Source organism: Catharus ustulatus, chromosome 4, assembly GCF_009819885.2.
Source record: "Catharus ustulatus isolate bCatUst1 chromosome 4, bCatUst1.pri.v2, whole genome shotgun sequence".
Lineage (NCBI taxonomy): Eukaryota > Metazoa > Chordata > Aves > Passeriformes > Turdidae > Catharus > Catharus ustulatus.
The window spans coordinates 75255558-75271608 of NC_046224.1; the positions used below are offsets into that span (position 1 = coordinate 75255558).

Here is a 16051-nt window from a genome sequence, read left to right on the forward strand (position 1 = left end):
TTTGGTTCACTTCAGAAGTGTGTGTAGGGAAAGGAAGAACAGGAGGCTGAAGAAAAATTATTGTGCCCTGGGATTAAAGCATTAGAAATGAGCTATAAAAACATTGATTTGGGATACAGATAATTCAATTTTGAGGGATTTTCAGGTTCCCTTTGGAACATTTGTTCTGCTGCCACATGCTGTCTTTGAAACGGAAAAGTCCAGGGCCTGGTTTTCATTTTATTCATGCTAGTGTAAATCAGGATAAACTTTCTTGAGTTTCATACTGTCACTCTGGGGGATGTTGATGTCATCAAGGTTAGAATCAGACTTTTTGAACACAAGCTGCAAAGCTATCATTAAATTTGAGATAAACCTCAAAAAATATGGTGGGCTCCTCTCCTTACCTGCCTGGGGAGAGAAGAGGAAAGTGTTCAGCACAGGGGTACATTCTCACCCTCTTTCCTGACCATGCTTATTTGACTTTTGAAACGTTCAGTGCTCCCTTAACTTTGCCAGTGGTTGTTTCCATTAACCAGGGGTCATTGCAGAAAAATGAGGAGTCAGCAGACACGTGCAATACCTCTGATTTCTGGTGTCTGCAGTGGCATTTTGGTGCCTCAAAGCCTGGAGAGTTTGCTAGGATTGAAGAGTGCAGTGTTTTTCTCTTGTTTAATAGTAAAACCTTAATTTAATGCTTCGTGAAATATCCTGGCCTGAGCATGCATTTGAATACATATGTGCATGCAGAGAAGGTGTTAATGGAAGTCTATTCCTAAGCATAGCTCAGAGTGGCTTTGCATTTTGTCCTGAAGGAGGATGCTAAATAATCCAGCCCAACCTGTGCCACGAGTAGCCCACTTGTGCACAAATGAGGGAGCACACCACGGAGGGATAAGTGAATGCCAGTATGTATTAGTGCTGCAGCATGTCAGCTGGCAGATGGGCTCCTGATGTGCCACACAAACTGTCAGAGTCTGCAGCAGAGATTTAAATCAGGGGGGGAAAGAGTCAGAGCTGGATTAAAGAGCTGAAGGTTGGAGGCAAAGCTGCTGTTTTGTGTATGTGAAGCCGCTGGTGTTGCACGAAAATCTGTGTTTAATTTTTGCAGGTACAGATGTTTAAAGTATCTCATACAAGGGGACACTGACAAGGTGTTTGGGTTGCACATGTGGCTTGCCTTTGCACTGTGAGAGTAGATGCTGTCCTCCCCCGTGCCCACACAGAGGCCTGGCAGGGAAAGGAAGAAAGCAAAGCTGAGCTCAAGCTGAAAGCAGAGCTGCCCTTGCCCTCCCCCAGCACCGTGCTGTGCAGCAGGGCTGGGGATGCTGCTGGCTCAGGTGTCCCAGAGCAGGGCAGGAGCAGGGAGCCCAGCCAGGGCTGCTGGACAGGGCTGCTTCCCTGGGGCACGCTGTGGCTTTGCTGTGTCACACAGGGCTCAGGGTGTGCAAGAGCCAGCCCAGTCTGACCAAACAGCCTTGGAAGTCCAGGCAAGTCCTAAGACTGCACTCACAATATTCTCCTGTTTGCATCTTGGCAAGGTGCAAGCATTTTAATATATTCTGGAGCAAGTTCATGTTTAGATCTCAATAAAAATGCCAGCTGATAAATGGAACTGCCTGCACAGGTGAGGCCGTGACCATTTTCATTAGGCATGATTTCATCTTTGCTAGCTGCACCTTTGGAACCACACTCACCTGTGTGTTCTGGCTCCTCTGGTGAGCTAAAACAGCAATAGGTACAGCTTAATCATTCACTTTAATCAAGTTTGCAGCTTCTTTATGTTGGTGAAGTCATGCAAAGCAGTTAGAAAGTACCCACGAATCTGGCCCATTGATTATTTTTCCATTTATAAAATAATCAAATGTCAGGACTTACAAAGCAGCAAGGCAAAAGGATATTTCCAGTAATGTATGTAAATTAATATAGGTTGAAATCAAGATCTGTCCCCTTGCAGTAGCCCTTTCTTATTTCTCTAAGCTTCAAAAATTGATAGAATCCAAGACAACCCCAAGAAGAATTTGGGATTAAAAAACTGAGCAGTGACCTGAAGAATTTTGAGTTATATGGTAGAAGAAATTGATACTTCCCCGCATTTGACAAGCAGTGTTTGCAAATTGATCCAAATTTGGATTGTGCTTAAATAGTGCAATGTGAAATAACCCTAGAATTTGCAGTAGCTTCCCCTTGCACACAAAGCTGTAAGAATTTAGCCATCTGTAAACCTGAGTGAGGATGCAGGCACTAAGATACAACAAATGTCTGTGGGACAGGAGAGGGCAGTTTCCAGTTTTATGTTTATTAGTGTTTTAGCAGCAAGGGCCTAAATTTCACAAATTAGCTGTTTTCTACAGCTTCCAACATGATTATGGTAAAACAACAGTGAACCATGGGCACGATACTTTTGATACTCAACATTTGTAGTGCAGATAGCACTAAAGTGGCTTGGGATGTTGAAATATATTGGAAGCAAAGAGAGTTTAATCCCAGCCCCATAAACCAGTGGGAAAGTTCCCCTTTAGTGTGGGATGCCAACATATTGGCAGTGAAGGACATTCCTGTCCTTGGTGCTGCTGCTTTGAAAGCCCCTGTACACTTGTAGACTTGTCATTGCCTCCTGTGACACTTTTGGTGTCTGCTGTACGTGCAGGGGGTGTCTCCACCACCAGGCCTTTCCTGGGAATGAGGAGTGTTTCAGCTGGCTGGTTACTGAGGATGCAGATGGAAAGAGGCAGGATCTGAGTTAGGCACCTTTAGCAAATGACCAAATCATGGTTGCAGTACAAGGGCGGGGATTCTGTTCAATTGGCAGTCTTTGTTATTCATCCTAATCCAGAGCAATTCAGGACAGAGAAAAGCTAGAGTGTGATTTTGCAGTTTGCTTTTCTTCCTTTGAGAGAGGCACAGGACAAGAGTGAATGCAAGTTAATAGGAAGGAATCTCATGTTTTCCACTGAGACATCAGGCATTCTTTGTATTGTCAGTTTGGAATCCTATTTGGGAAAACCCTCAAATGTTATTTATGAGGTTGGAAAAAAAAAAAAATGTCCTACACCAACCAAAAAGTTATTTTGCTTCTATAGTGCTCTTGGGATTGTAACTCAGGAAAGATTTCATGTAATGTGCTTCTTGTCCTCTGTGCCAGGACCTTCACTGCATTTACCAGGATGTTACAAAACCATTCCCTGTAGAGTTGTCCTCATTCCCTTGTGAAAAGAGCTCATGTATTTGATTTTAACTGTGATTTCCCCTACAAGTGATCAGTCACTGACCTACCCTCCCCACTCCTATCCTCTTTTGTTTTTACAGATTCTCTTTTATTTTGATATAGTTTTTACTGTCATTTTCACCATTGAAATTGCTCTGAAGGTAAAGTGCCCATCTTCTCTGCCATTACTTGCTCACAAGCTTTCCAGCTCTCTGCCCCTCTCTGTTGCTAACACACACACCTGTTTGTTCTGGGTCACGCTCAGTACCACTAACCCAATTGTGCTTATTTTTCAGATCCTAGGCAATGCAGACTATGTCTTCACTAGTATCTTTACATTAGAAATTATTCTTAAGGTAACCAATCTGAGAAATACACTTGTTTCTTTCCTTTCTTTCTCTTTCGCTCTCTCTCCCTCTCTCTCTCTTTTTTTTTTCCTTGTTTTTTTTTTTTTTTTTTTTTGGTTTTTTTAAACCCCATTATTATCTCTGCACAAAGGGTTGTTTTTTATTTCATTTAACGTTTTGGTAGTTGCTTCAAAAGTCTCCTGGGAAATTCTGGTATTCAAACTTGTAATTGAGGGCCTACAGCAAAACAATGCTTTTTAGGGGAAATGCAATGAAAGGAAATGTTGGGAAATGTAAGAGAGGACCAAGAAAAAGACCATCCCCTGATAAATTTCTCCCTCTACCCTGGCTGGTCTTTCCAAAATAGGATGTTTCTGCTCTGCAAGAAGCTCTGAATGCTCACCCCTCTTAGCCAGGCTACCCCCAGAGAAGGTGTCTGTTCTGCAGAAACCAGCCCAAAGGGTGGATGATGCCCTGTGTGAGCTCACAGGGTGCACAGCCAAGGGGCAGGCAGGCAGCACGGTGCAACAGCTCCCTTTTTAGGTGCAGAGAGAGAACCAGGAGTACAAATCACTGAGACACCAAGGACAGTGGCTGCCAATGAACATTGCTGCATCAAAACCCAGCTTCCAGTTTTCCCAAGAGCATTCTCCATACCAAGAGGGAACGTGCAGGAGAATGGTTTAGCTTGGAAGAAAATAAAAATAGGCTGCCTTGTTCTTAACTCTAATTTTCCCAAATTGGTAGGCTAATAATTTAAATAACAGTAATTGAGCAAAGTTCTGGCTTTCTAAATGCTAGGTTCACTTGGCAGCTGGTTTTTTTTTCTCAGCAAGCTAGTTCAAAGTGCTGGCAGGCAGTGCCTTAGAGTTGCTCAAATTTTGCAGCTCAAGACCCTAATAACAGTATCTATATGGAAGGCTGGCAAGCAGGGTGGCCCCTGCATTTTTTTATAGTGAAATGTGCTTTTTTGATATGACTTGAAATTACCAAGGCCATTATGTTCTCCAGGGAGATGTACACATTATGCCTGTGTGCAGTTTGCATCTGTGTTTACACAATAAATCTGAATGTGCACAGATGACATGGCATATCCAAAAGGCCTGTCAAGACAAGGAAAATATCCCAACAGCAACGTTTAAAAATGAAACAATAGTTCAAGGCACCTCTTTGGACTCACAATTACTGATTTTGCTTGCTCTGAAGGAAACGGTAACACTCATAATGCCTTCAGTGGTAGCAGAACTTAATCCAGCCCATTGGCTTGGGCCTTTCCAAGGTGCTCCTGTTAACTTCAGTGATTTGTGACAATGTCCCTGGATATTCTCTGGGTTCAAGAGGGAGAACAGTGCAAGGACCATAAGTCTAAGTCACAAATAACTTGGTTTCTCAGTGCATGTTTCTCCACTGCCTTGCACCGAGCCCATTGTTGTGCAAAACCACCAAGTTGATGTGAGTTGTAAAAACAAAAGAATGAATGGGATGTTCAAGGCTGTAGAGAAACAGGCTCCATCTGTCCCCCTCCCCACCCCGTTGCTGATAACAACACCTGCATTCTGGTGAGTGCTGGCGAGGTGACTGCCAAGGATTTTAAACTGGCATCCTAAAAAGCTGCAACTTGTTTAACGCCCCAGATGGGAGGCAGATATAGATTGTACACTCTGAGAGTCTCTTCTGAGATGAAAAAAATCTCTCAACAGCCTTGAGAGAACCACAGTTTGTACTGAACCTAAACCCAGCAGAGCTTCCCCTCCTGATTTCAATGGTGTCTTTCTTTCAAGATTGCCATACAAAATCTAACCAGTAAAGGGCATCTTTACCACCTTTGTTATGGCAAGAACCCCTCCTCCCTTCCCCAGCTGAATGTGTCTACAAGTATAAATTCTAAGCCAGGACCGGAGTTTATACTTCCTCCCCCTCTAATTTCTGTCTGATTGACAGTCAGTTCCCTGATGTCATGGATGTGTGGTGAAGAAAATAATCTGGTACACCATGTGCCCTTCCACCCTGCTCTGAATGAAGTTGTCACAGGCTGGAAACCACCAGCCAGTTCACCATCCTGAAACCTCCAGCTTGACTTTCCAGTTCATAATTCTCAGCTGGAAGTCTGGCTACAGCTCATGATGTCTGCCTCAGGTTGCTTTAGGCACCTAAGTTAGATGAGATTTAGAGGACCAAATTAGAAGCCTGTATTCCTGTATAGGAACGAGAATTCCTAATGAAGGAACACTAGCAGTTGTGGGGATGGGGTTTCTGCCTTAGATCACTCACCAAGTCTGAGGTAGGTGGAACAAATACCCCACTAGCTCACCCTCTTTAACCGTGCCAGGCCCATTTAGTCTCATTCTGTAACAGCTCAGTCTAAGCTTTTCTGTTCACACTGTCACTCAGTCCAGCTCTGTGACATCCTCTCAAAGCCACCAGGTTTCCAATACAGCTTCATGCCCAGGCAGAGCAGAGGCTCCCTTGTAAAATATGGAGCTATTTACCCTCCCTCTGCCCTGTGATTACTTCCACAAAGAAATCACCCTGTTTCAAGGAATACCGCCTGGGTTTGTAAGGAAAACTGAAGGGAAAATGCAACTGCATCCAGAGCAAAAATGAATGAAGATGGATTGGAAAAGGGATGTGGGACTGAGCTGAACAGAAGGAGCAGGCTGAAGAGAGCAATAATTCCTCCTGTTGTTTCAGCTCATCTCCAAAGCATCAAACCCCTGAAGGATTCTGTTTTTCCTTCATGAAGGGAAGAACAATCAACTGTCCACTGCAGCTGGTCTAAGTACTGAAAAGCATTACAGAAGAGCCCATTTTATTTTATATTTTTTATTCAATTTTGCTGAAGAGGCCTTTATATAATACAAGTATCCTCTGTCACGGAAGAAAAAGGGAAAGGCATATGATTGCAAAGAGTAGTTTTTGCAAACAGTCATTTTGCTGCTTTGCTAATTCTAAATGTTCTGTACTCAGTGCACTTAAAGTGCATATTTTCCTTGCTTTCTTTAGTGTGGCCTTTCACAGTTACCTTGCTATCTTTTTCACTCTCTTTTCTTTCCATGGGGGCTCAAATTCTCCTTGGGGGTCTGGGGGTAAATTGTCTGCCAGCAGTAGCAGTAGTGCCCCCTCCCCAGCTGTCCCCTCAGCATAGCCAGGTGGGCTTGGCTGCTGGGCAGCTGCTGATGGCAGGGTCTGTTTGTGTCTCCATGTGCCTCCCTGCAGATGACTGCCTACGGGGCCTTCCTCCACAAGGGCTCCTTCTGCAGGAACTATTTCAACATCCTGGACCTGCTGGTGGTCAGCGTTTCTCTCATCTCCTTCGGCATCCAGTGAGTGAGCTGGCTCCAGCTGCCTGCTTCTGGGGGGTGTAGGGCTGGCTGGCTCAGCTCCTTGTCTCATCTGGGGGTGGTGCTTTGGGTTTACTGATGTGAAATTTCTTTGTTGTTGTGAGACAGCATTAGGAGGAAGGTAAGACGGATTTAATTGTAAATGGTTCAAACGTTAAATTTTTAAAATGTTTAATTTTTTAAAATGTTAATGGTTAAATAGTTAATTTTAAAGAGAAACTTTATTACTAGAAACTATAAGGAAAAACCTTAGAATAGAACTTTAGATTACTTTTTTTTTTTACGCCCTTATTTTTTCACACTGAAAACACAGAAAACAACTCAATTAGTTTACCATCTCTAAAACAGTCTTTTACCAATTCACTTGGGAGAGGAGACTTCTTTATTTTGTTGTTGTTTATGGAGATTTTTCTGCAAGAAACAGTTTTTTCATGGCCTTGATGTTACAGTGATCAGCTCCCAGGGAGAATGGAATTCTGGTTGCATTCAGAATGGCTCCCTGGCCACGCCACTAAAAATTTCAGAAAACCTTTACAAACCACCACACTGGGCAGCATTTTTCTCATGAGCCTGTTCATGAGGTATTTTCCTCAAATGATTCAAGGCCATTCGAATTCATCCTCAAGAGAGGAGGTAGTAACTGGGAAATGCTGCACTGGTGACCTAGAGGGGGCAATCTTTCAGAAAGAGCAAATGAGAACAAAAAAATGGATGTATTGGGGATCATGACACTTAGCATTGTTTCCCTGTACCAGTTCAGGACAGTTCAGTGATTTATGGTTCCCTCCTAGACTTTTCATAACCTCTTTGGAAAATGAGGTTGATAATGTTTTCCTGCTTCATAAGATGTTGTGAATCTTAGTCAATGGAAGGCCAACAAGCATTTGAAGAGTTTTGTGAGAATCTTCAGAGTGGTAGTAGCTGTTCTGTCATGCTGTTTTCCTTTGGTTCTTCTGTTAATTTTCTTAATAATTTATAGATTTACTCGACTGTGTGTTGGGTAGGAAGTCCCTAATTAGTTTCACATCTGATAAGAAACAAGCTCCCAGTTGTTACCATTATAGGTTAGCAGCTCGCATGTGTTGCACACCAACTCAAGCAGGAAAATTTGGGTTTTCAGTCAAGTCTTAAGAATGGCACAGTTCTTGTTTTGACCTGCTGTTTCTTTCTTACAGACCTTGGGGTGTTAACATTAAAGCTGTTCCCAAAATCAGTAGGAGAACATGATGTCATTGGGCACAAGGAGGATTCTCAGTCAGGGTTTTAGTTTTGGAAGGCACAGAGAGCTCTGCTGCAGAGGATAGTTGTGTTCAGTATTTAAAAGTGAGCACATAAGTCATCCTAATCAATTCAGTGGGAGTTTTCACTCCTTATAATTATGTACACACTTAAATGATCTGTGGGTTCAGGGGCCAAATGCACTGTAGGATCAAACTCCAGGTGGATAGTCTACCTTTAATGCTGGAGTTTCCTGGACTTGTCTCTCTCCTATGAATATTTCAGTGGAGCCTTCTTTGAGCCTTATCTGAAAATGCCTTGGTAATGAATACATCTTGGCACAATTTCTGTATCATAGATATCTACAGAATCTGTTTGCCCTGCTCTAAAAATACACCTTGCCCATGTTCCATTCCCCCTTCATTAATACAGCAGAGATGATGAAAGCCAGAACAAGATGCCAAACCATCAGAAATTGGTTTCCTTTCCCCTGAAGTGCCAAGGCAAAGAGTTGACTAAATACTTTATGCAGCCTCAGGCTGTGCAGTATTTCAAAGATCTGTCCTTGCTGCACACTCTCCAAATCGCTGTACCTCTCAAACCTTCCAATATTTTCTTCCAGGTCCAGTGCCATTAATGTGGTGAAGATCCTGCGTGTTCTGCGGGTCCTTAGACCACTGAGGGCCATCAATAGAGCCAAAGGACTAAAGGTTAGAAAAGTCCCAGGGCATTCTATAAATGAAAAAATCAGGTTATTTCAGGCAACAAGGGCTTTTGCAGTGGTTCAAGTAAAGTTTCAGAAGAACCACAGTATGATTGAGGTTGGAAGGGACCCTCAAGCAGGGCCACTGAGAGCAAGTTGCCTAGGCTTTAGAGTGCCTCCAAGGATAGGTACTCTAAAGCCTCCACAACCTCTCTGGATGAGCTGTTCCAGTGCTCAGTCACCCTCACAGGAGAAGAGTTTCTCAATGTTCAGATAAACCTATTCTGTTTCAATTTGTGCCCGTTTTCTTGTCCGTGGGAACCACTGAAAAGAGCCTGGCTCTGCCTCCTCTGCATCCTCCCTTTGGCCATTAATGTACATTGACCAGACTCCCCTAAGCCTCCTCCCAGATGAAGAGACCCTTTTCTCATGGCAGAGATGCTCCAATCCCTTAAATCATCTTTGTGGCTCCTTGCTGGACTTGCTCCAGCATGCCCACAGTTCTCTTCTACTGAGGAGCCAGAATTGGATGAGGTACAACAGGACAAAGTCTCACCAGTGCTGAGTAAAGGGGAGGAATCACTTCCTTCAGCTTGTTAAAATGTGTGCCTAATGCAGCCCAGGACAGCCCTTGCCATCTTTGTAGTGAAGGCTCATATTCAACTCTGTGTCCACCAGGACTGCCAGGTCCTTTTCTGACAAGCTGGTTTTCAACTGGGTGGTCCCATCAGCACAGAGGTGAAATGATGTGGTTTTCCAGGGTTACAGATGGGCCCACAACCCTAAACACAACCTTTCTGTACTAGATAAACTCCTTCCTATGTGCTCTTGCTGGTGGGGGTCTAACTATAAGGGAAGTTTCAGAGAGCTGAGTTCTGGTATTTTCCTGACCTTTTCTGCCTGCTTTCAAAAGTACAGCAAGAAATGAAACAAGTTGGTCCCCTTTCCTGAAACATTACTTGGGTAATGGGTATTGGTGAAATAATTGTTTCTTATTATTTGCGGTTTTATTCTTGGGCTTCTCCCTTAGCCAGAACAGTTGAGAACAATGCCACAAGTGACTTTTGTTCCTCTCTTCCACTTGCAGCACGTGGTGCAGTGTGTGTTTGTCGCCATCCGAACCATTGGGAACATTGTGATTGTCACCACCTTGCTGCAGTTCATGTTTGCCTGCATTGGAGTTCAACTCTTCAAGGTAAAACCATCAGAGCCCTCATTCATCCACTACATTGAGCTGTGTTAAGGGAGGGGAAGAAAAACAGCATGAAAAGCCTGAGGAAGGGAAAATGGGGTCTTGTTTGTGTGGAAGGTAAGACATCTGAGGCACTGCCAGTGTTATGTGGGCTTCTGCTACCAGAGCTCAAAGCTGAGCCAGGCACCTGCAGAGTGTTTGCCCAGCATCTGTGATCAGAAGAAATGATCAGCAATGTTCTCCCCTGAACAGATTTCCATTGGCATGACTGCTCCCAGGAAGGGGAAGGGAGCTGTTGAGGATTGGTCCTTGCAGGCTCTCTGCCTCCCATCTTGCAGGGAAAAGGGCACACCAGATAACCACGGGGGGTGTTCATCACTTCTTTTTATGTCTGCTCTTATCTCCTTGCCTTTCCCCACCCTCCTGACAAGTGTTCAGGACACACACATAAAAGTACCTAGCAGCAGAAGCTTCACTCCTCTTTCTTCCTTCCCAAGGGCAAGCTCTACAGCTGCACTGACAGCTCCAAGCAGACTGAAGCAGAATGCAGGTGGGTCTGAGCTTTTCCAATCCCTCCCCTGCGCTGGCTGCCCACCCACAGCACCTGGTGCTGGCACTGCAGGTCTGCCACGTTCTCCTGTGTCTGCTCTCCCCCCACAGAGGGTACTACATCACCTACAAGGATGGGGAGGTCAGCCAGCCCATGATACAGCCCCGGAGCTGGGAGAACAGCAAGTTTGACTTTGACAACGTCCTGACTGCCATGATGGCCCTCTTCACTGTCTCCACCTTCGAGGGCTGGCCAGAGTGAGTGTTTCTTGGACCAACACTAGCAACGTCCTCATTAATTTCAAAAGAGAAAATTCAAAGGCAGAACACAGTTTTTCCCTTTCTAAATATTTAAATAAGTCTAGAACTTTAAATATAGCAATAGTAGCACTGTGGTATTATGTACTTTGTAAATTCCTCAGGGCCTGCAGGAATTTCTGCTACTGTACTTGTAAGCAGTGCTAACACTGTCTCTAGTTCTTAAAAGATTATTTCCACTAGTAGCAGTGATACCCGTGTTTGTTACAATTATTATGTGTATAAATGAATGCAAAATGCATACGCAGTCCTCTCCAGTACTGCCAGGTTTCAGGTTTCCCCGTGGAGTCAGGAATGTGAAGCACAGCAGTGCTGCCTCTGCAGATGTGGGGTGTCTTTCCAGGCCCTGCTGCTGTGCCACAGGAGCTGGGGACCCCCCCCCGAGTCACTCAGGATGAGGTGGACATGCAGAATATCAGGGGCTGACCCTGACCTGTGTCACCAGGTGACACTGATAGCAGTGGCATCATGTGATACAGAATTCATGCTTTTAATACAAGGGTTTTGAAATTAAATGTGAAAACTGAATTTAATCCTAAAAAATTGAGCTTATGAAGAAATACTGTTCTTTCCAGAATATATAAAAGAAATTTTGGCCTGAATTAAATTTTACATTTAAATGATGTCATCTGGCGTAACAGCTGTTGACTCCTGGGATCTTCTTTTCTCACAAAATGGAGTTGGCAACAACTCTGTTGGGACTCTCCTGTCCTTTGTTAACTGAAGTGCATGATTTTGTTCAGCTATGAAGACATTTCACCCCTGAACAGGTTCAAATGTGTAGAATTAGTAAGAGCCAGTTCTTCTCTTCTGCAAGCATTTGCACTCAGATCTGAGCAAATCTGCACATCTCTGAGTGCATTAATTTTGATATAAGTAGAAGAAAATCACGAAGTTAAACTTTATAACATCACCTATAAGGCCTCAAGGCAGTTGCAGATGTTCTCTGCATTTGGCTCCTGTTTGCTTTCAGGTTGCTGTATAGGTCCATTGATTCCCACATGGAGGATGTGGGACCCATCTATAATCACAGGGTTGAGATCTCCATCTTCTTTATTATCTACATCATCATCATTGCTTTCTTCATGATGAACATCTTCGTTGGTTTCGTCATCGTCACATTTCAGGAACAAGGAGAACAAGAGTACAAGAACTGTGAGCTGGACAAAAACCAGGTAATTTACAACAACTTGCTGTCAGTAAAGGTAGAAAATGCACTGAGAATAAGGTTTTAATAGATAAATGCATGCAGAGAGGAGAATGTTAAGCTTACCACCAAGATAAAACTGTAATCTGGCTTTGCTGACATCTTTTAGGAGTCAGGTAGAAAAAATCTTGCTGTAAGATTCGCTCAAGGGACAACAATTACTTGAAAATGTTTGCTGTACCATTTGTTTCGCTGAGATTAGAGGAGCACAGCAGCAGTGTTTGGCCAAAGTAATTTCATGCAGAACTCTTCAACAGGCAGAATGTGCACGTTCACATTAGGACCTAATAGAAATTCTTCTGCAAAGCTTTTCCATTTCAGTAAGAAACTTGAACCACGTTGCATTGTCATGACATTTGAAGGTAGCTGACCACCCCAATATTTTGGGTTTGGGTTGTAAACGCAGCCTGCCTCTCCCACAGCGCCAGTGTGTCGAGTACGCGCTGAAAGCCCGGCCCCTGCGGAGATACATCCCTAAAAACCAGTACCAGTACAAAGTGTGGTATGTGGTCAACTCCACCTACTTTGAATACCTGATGTTCGTTCTGATCCTGCTGAACACCATCTGCCTGGCCATGCAGGTAAGCAGGCAAGCAGAAAACCTCCAGGGACAAAGTAGAACACTTTGTTGGGGGAAACACAAAAAGAGATGAGGTTGAGACCTACTTTCACCTTCACAAGGTGTCAAGGGAGAGGGACAAGCACTTTGAAAAAACCTTTGTACCACGTTCACTTCTGTGTAGTTGAAATGAGTAACCTAACTCTCACCCTCTTCCTGCTAATACCTGGCACTTCCAACAATTCTGGTTTGACTCCTTGAAAACAAATAAATTTCACATTTGTAAACAGAGTCCTGGAAGCACTAGAGGCCTTCAAGAAAAATGTTGAAAATGCCTCAACTCTGTATTTTTCTCAGCCCTGCAGCTGAATTGTTTGAATTTAAACTGCTTTGAATAAATCACCTTGTGCCGATACAGAACATGAAAATCTATCCCGGCTATTTCAAGTTTATTAAAGTTAGGCAACTGCAAATGGGGTCTTGTAACATGAACTGGAAGGTGACCTTAGAATAAGGCAGTGCTACCAGTTAAGTATCAGGCTCTGGAAATAGGGGCATGAAAAGTGAGGTGGCAGCACTTGCACAAGACACTGCTTGAATTAATCAATAGAAGATGGAGAGTAACTTCATAAGATCTTAATAAAGTTAAGTGAATGGGCAGCATGATTACAAATTTAATTCAGAGTTGACATGCAAGATAGTGTATATTGGAAAGATATGATTTGAGCTGCTCATGTACTTTGCAGAATCTTGAATTTAGTGTAATTACTTAGGGAGTAGCTTGGTATCATTATGGACAGCTCAGTGAAACTCCTGCTCGCTGTGCAAACAATCAAACAAAAAAGTAATCCAAGTGTCAGGGAAGGTTGAGATTAAAACACAATTGGAGATTGTATTGCAACATTGTGCACATTTATTGAGCCCTGAATTGGAATGATAACTGTGATTTTGGTAGCCACTCCTCAAAGAGATTCTTCTAAAAAGGGAGAGATCAAGGGCCAGGTGGCAAAAATGGATAGAGGCATGGGACTGCTCATGGAATGGAAATGGGAATTCTTAATTGAAAAAGTTAAACATGCTGGGATCTTCCTTAGAGAAGCCTGGCATGAAGGGAGACAGGGAGGGGTCCTGTGTATTCCTGGCTGCTGGCATGTCCTATCCTCACACTCCTGCTGGGATGCTGGTTTTTTTTTCAGCACTATGGTCAGAGCTGCATGTTCAAGGAAGCCATGAATATCCTCAACATGCTCTTCACTGGCCTCTTCACTGTGGAGATGGTCCTGAAATTAATTGCCTTCAAGCCCAAGGTAGGTGCTCTAGGAGTAGATTTCCTGGCCTCTGTGTGTGTGTGCATGTGTGTGGGGCAGCTGTGAGGAGAAGGAGGAGGTGAAACTTTCTGATCTATTACCCCACCAAGAACTGAGCTGGGCAGTTGCTCTCTGGATTGGAGTCTCACTCACATTTGTTAACTTCTTTTTGCTGGAGAGTAGACACACTTAGAGGAAAAAAAAAAAAAGTTTAAAAGGGCAACACTGCTAATAGAGAGGGTTCCTGGTTTTCATGAAGTTATCACAGTGACACTCTGCTAAGGCTACAGCATGTCTTCCATACTGAAAGTTATTCTAATGCTCTCTCTCTGACTTTCCTTATATAATTTATAAACAGCATCTCATGATTAGTCTCCTGACCCAAGTGAAGTAAATCAAGCATGACTCATTTTGAGTTATGAGCTTTGGAAAAAAATGTTTCTTCTGGGAGGGCTACATTTCAGTGATGGTTTGGATTGCTCTGGTTTTGAATTTAAGACTTCATTGATAATATTCAGTACCCCAGCAGGTCCTCTCTGAAAGTATTGTCCTGTGCATTGGGCCATGATATTATGCCAGTGTAGCTGCACTATGGGGCATGATTATAACCTCCAAGCTCTTCTATTTAAGTTCTCACAGCTGCTGCAGGACAAGGACAAAGATCCTGACCTCATACAATTACCCAGGACTTTGTTCTGAGGGGTTTAAACTCAGTTATGTGTCATAAAAAGTTGAATCCAGATACATAATTATAGGTCCCTCATGTCATTTCATATCTGCAGTAGTACCTTGACACACGGGCTGGTGTCTTGAAGGATGCTTTGAAACACTGTGGAGATGGCCAAGATGCTTTCCGAAGCATCAGTTATGACATTGATAAAAATGGGAAATTTTGTGTCTGGCAGTTGTGCTTGTCCTTCATGTTCAAGTTAGGGGATCACTGAATTTAGCTCCTCTCAGGTGTAATCTAACACCTCCCTCATCCTCAGTTCAGAAACTTTGCTCTCCCTTTCTACTGAATTTGGCCTTATTTTTTTCTTTTCAACTCCATGTTTACTTTACTCCCATCCAACTTCTCTCTTTCTCCCACACTTTCTAGAAATTCTTCTTGTAATAGTCACAATTTTATTTTTCACCCAAGCCAAACATCACTATCTCAGATGTAGTTCTCTTGGAAGTTACGAGCATCTTGGCAGTCCTGCTGAAGACTGGGCTTTGGAGGTTTTTTTTGTGAGAGCTCAAACATATCTGTTTCAGCAGGGATTTTAATTTTCAGGAGAAATCTACCTTTCATTTTTGAGACTTCACCATGTCTGTTAGCAAGCAAATTTTTTGTCACTTCATACAAGTTTTATCTGCACACCATGTACCCAGACATGCATCTCACAGGCTTTACAATGTTCTTCTGATTTTGCAGTTCTGCTTTACAGGAAATTCTTAACTTTCTTTAACTTGAGATTAGAATCTCAGCAGAATTTGGTTCAGAACATTTAGGGGAGAAATTCAACCAAATGCTGATTTTTGTACATATACAAAGAGGGCTTCATCTGACATGGTTGCTTCTAACAGTGAGGAAATGGCATTGATAATATTGGAAGTCCTTTCTACTTCATGTGGTTTACTTTCCTCTGTTCCATCTCCTTTTCAAGTTTTACTGCACAAAAAGTGTTTAAAAAGTCAACTGAGGGTAAGCACGTATCTCTGGATGGCTAAACATTGAAACAGTTTTCCTAAAGTAATTGTGGAATCTCTGTCGTTTGAGGATTAAAATAAATTGGGGGACTCTTCAAGTCAGGACAGTTTAGCAATCTATGATCTGTCTTGAGACAGAAAAATGGAATAGACCACTGGGCCCTTCTCAAACCAATTTTTCACTATTCTGTACCTTCCAAACTAAATCTCCAGCTACTACACTATAGTAAATGTACAGTAAAAAAATGAAATTTCTTATAATGAGAATAGTAGAGTTTTAGCAGAGTATTTTGAGCTAGGACTCAGACAAAAACCTCAGATGAAAGAACAGCCAGCGCTAACAATAAATGTTTTAAATCCTGGTCTGGCCTACATGCTAACTCATACCTCTATTTTAATTAAACACCTTAGTGAAGAAAACCTCAACATTT

At 43.0% G+C, this 16051-nt stretch overlaps 1 protein-coding gene across 1 annotated transcript in view; it reads left to right on the plus strand.

The window, feature by feature from the left end:
- Positions 1 to 16051, plus strand: part of CACNA1C (calcium voltage-gated channel subunit alpha1 C) — a 384464-nt gene that overhangs the window by 305471 nt on the left and 62942 nt on the right. The window contains 9 exon segments of the mRNA XM_033057464.2: positions 3484 to 3543; positions 6751 to 6857; positions 8716 to 8803; positions 9884 to 9991; positions 10486 to 10538; positions 10649 to 10795; positions 11829 to 12030; positions 12485 to 12643; positions 13818 to 13928. Of these exon segments, the coding sequence (XP_032913355.1) occupies positions 3484 to 3543; positions 6751 to 6857; positions 8716 to 8803; positions 9884 to 9991; positions 10486 to 10538; positions 10649 to 10795; positions 11829 to 12030; positions 12485 to 12643; positions 13818 to 13928 (1035 nt within the window).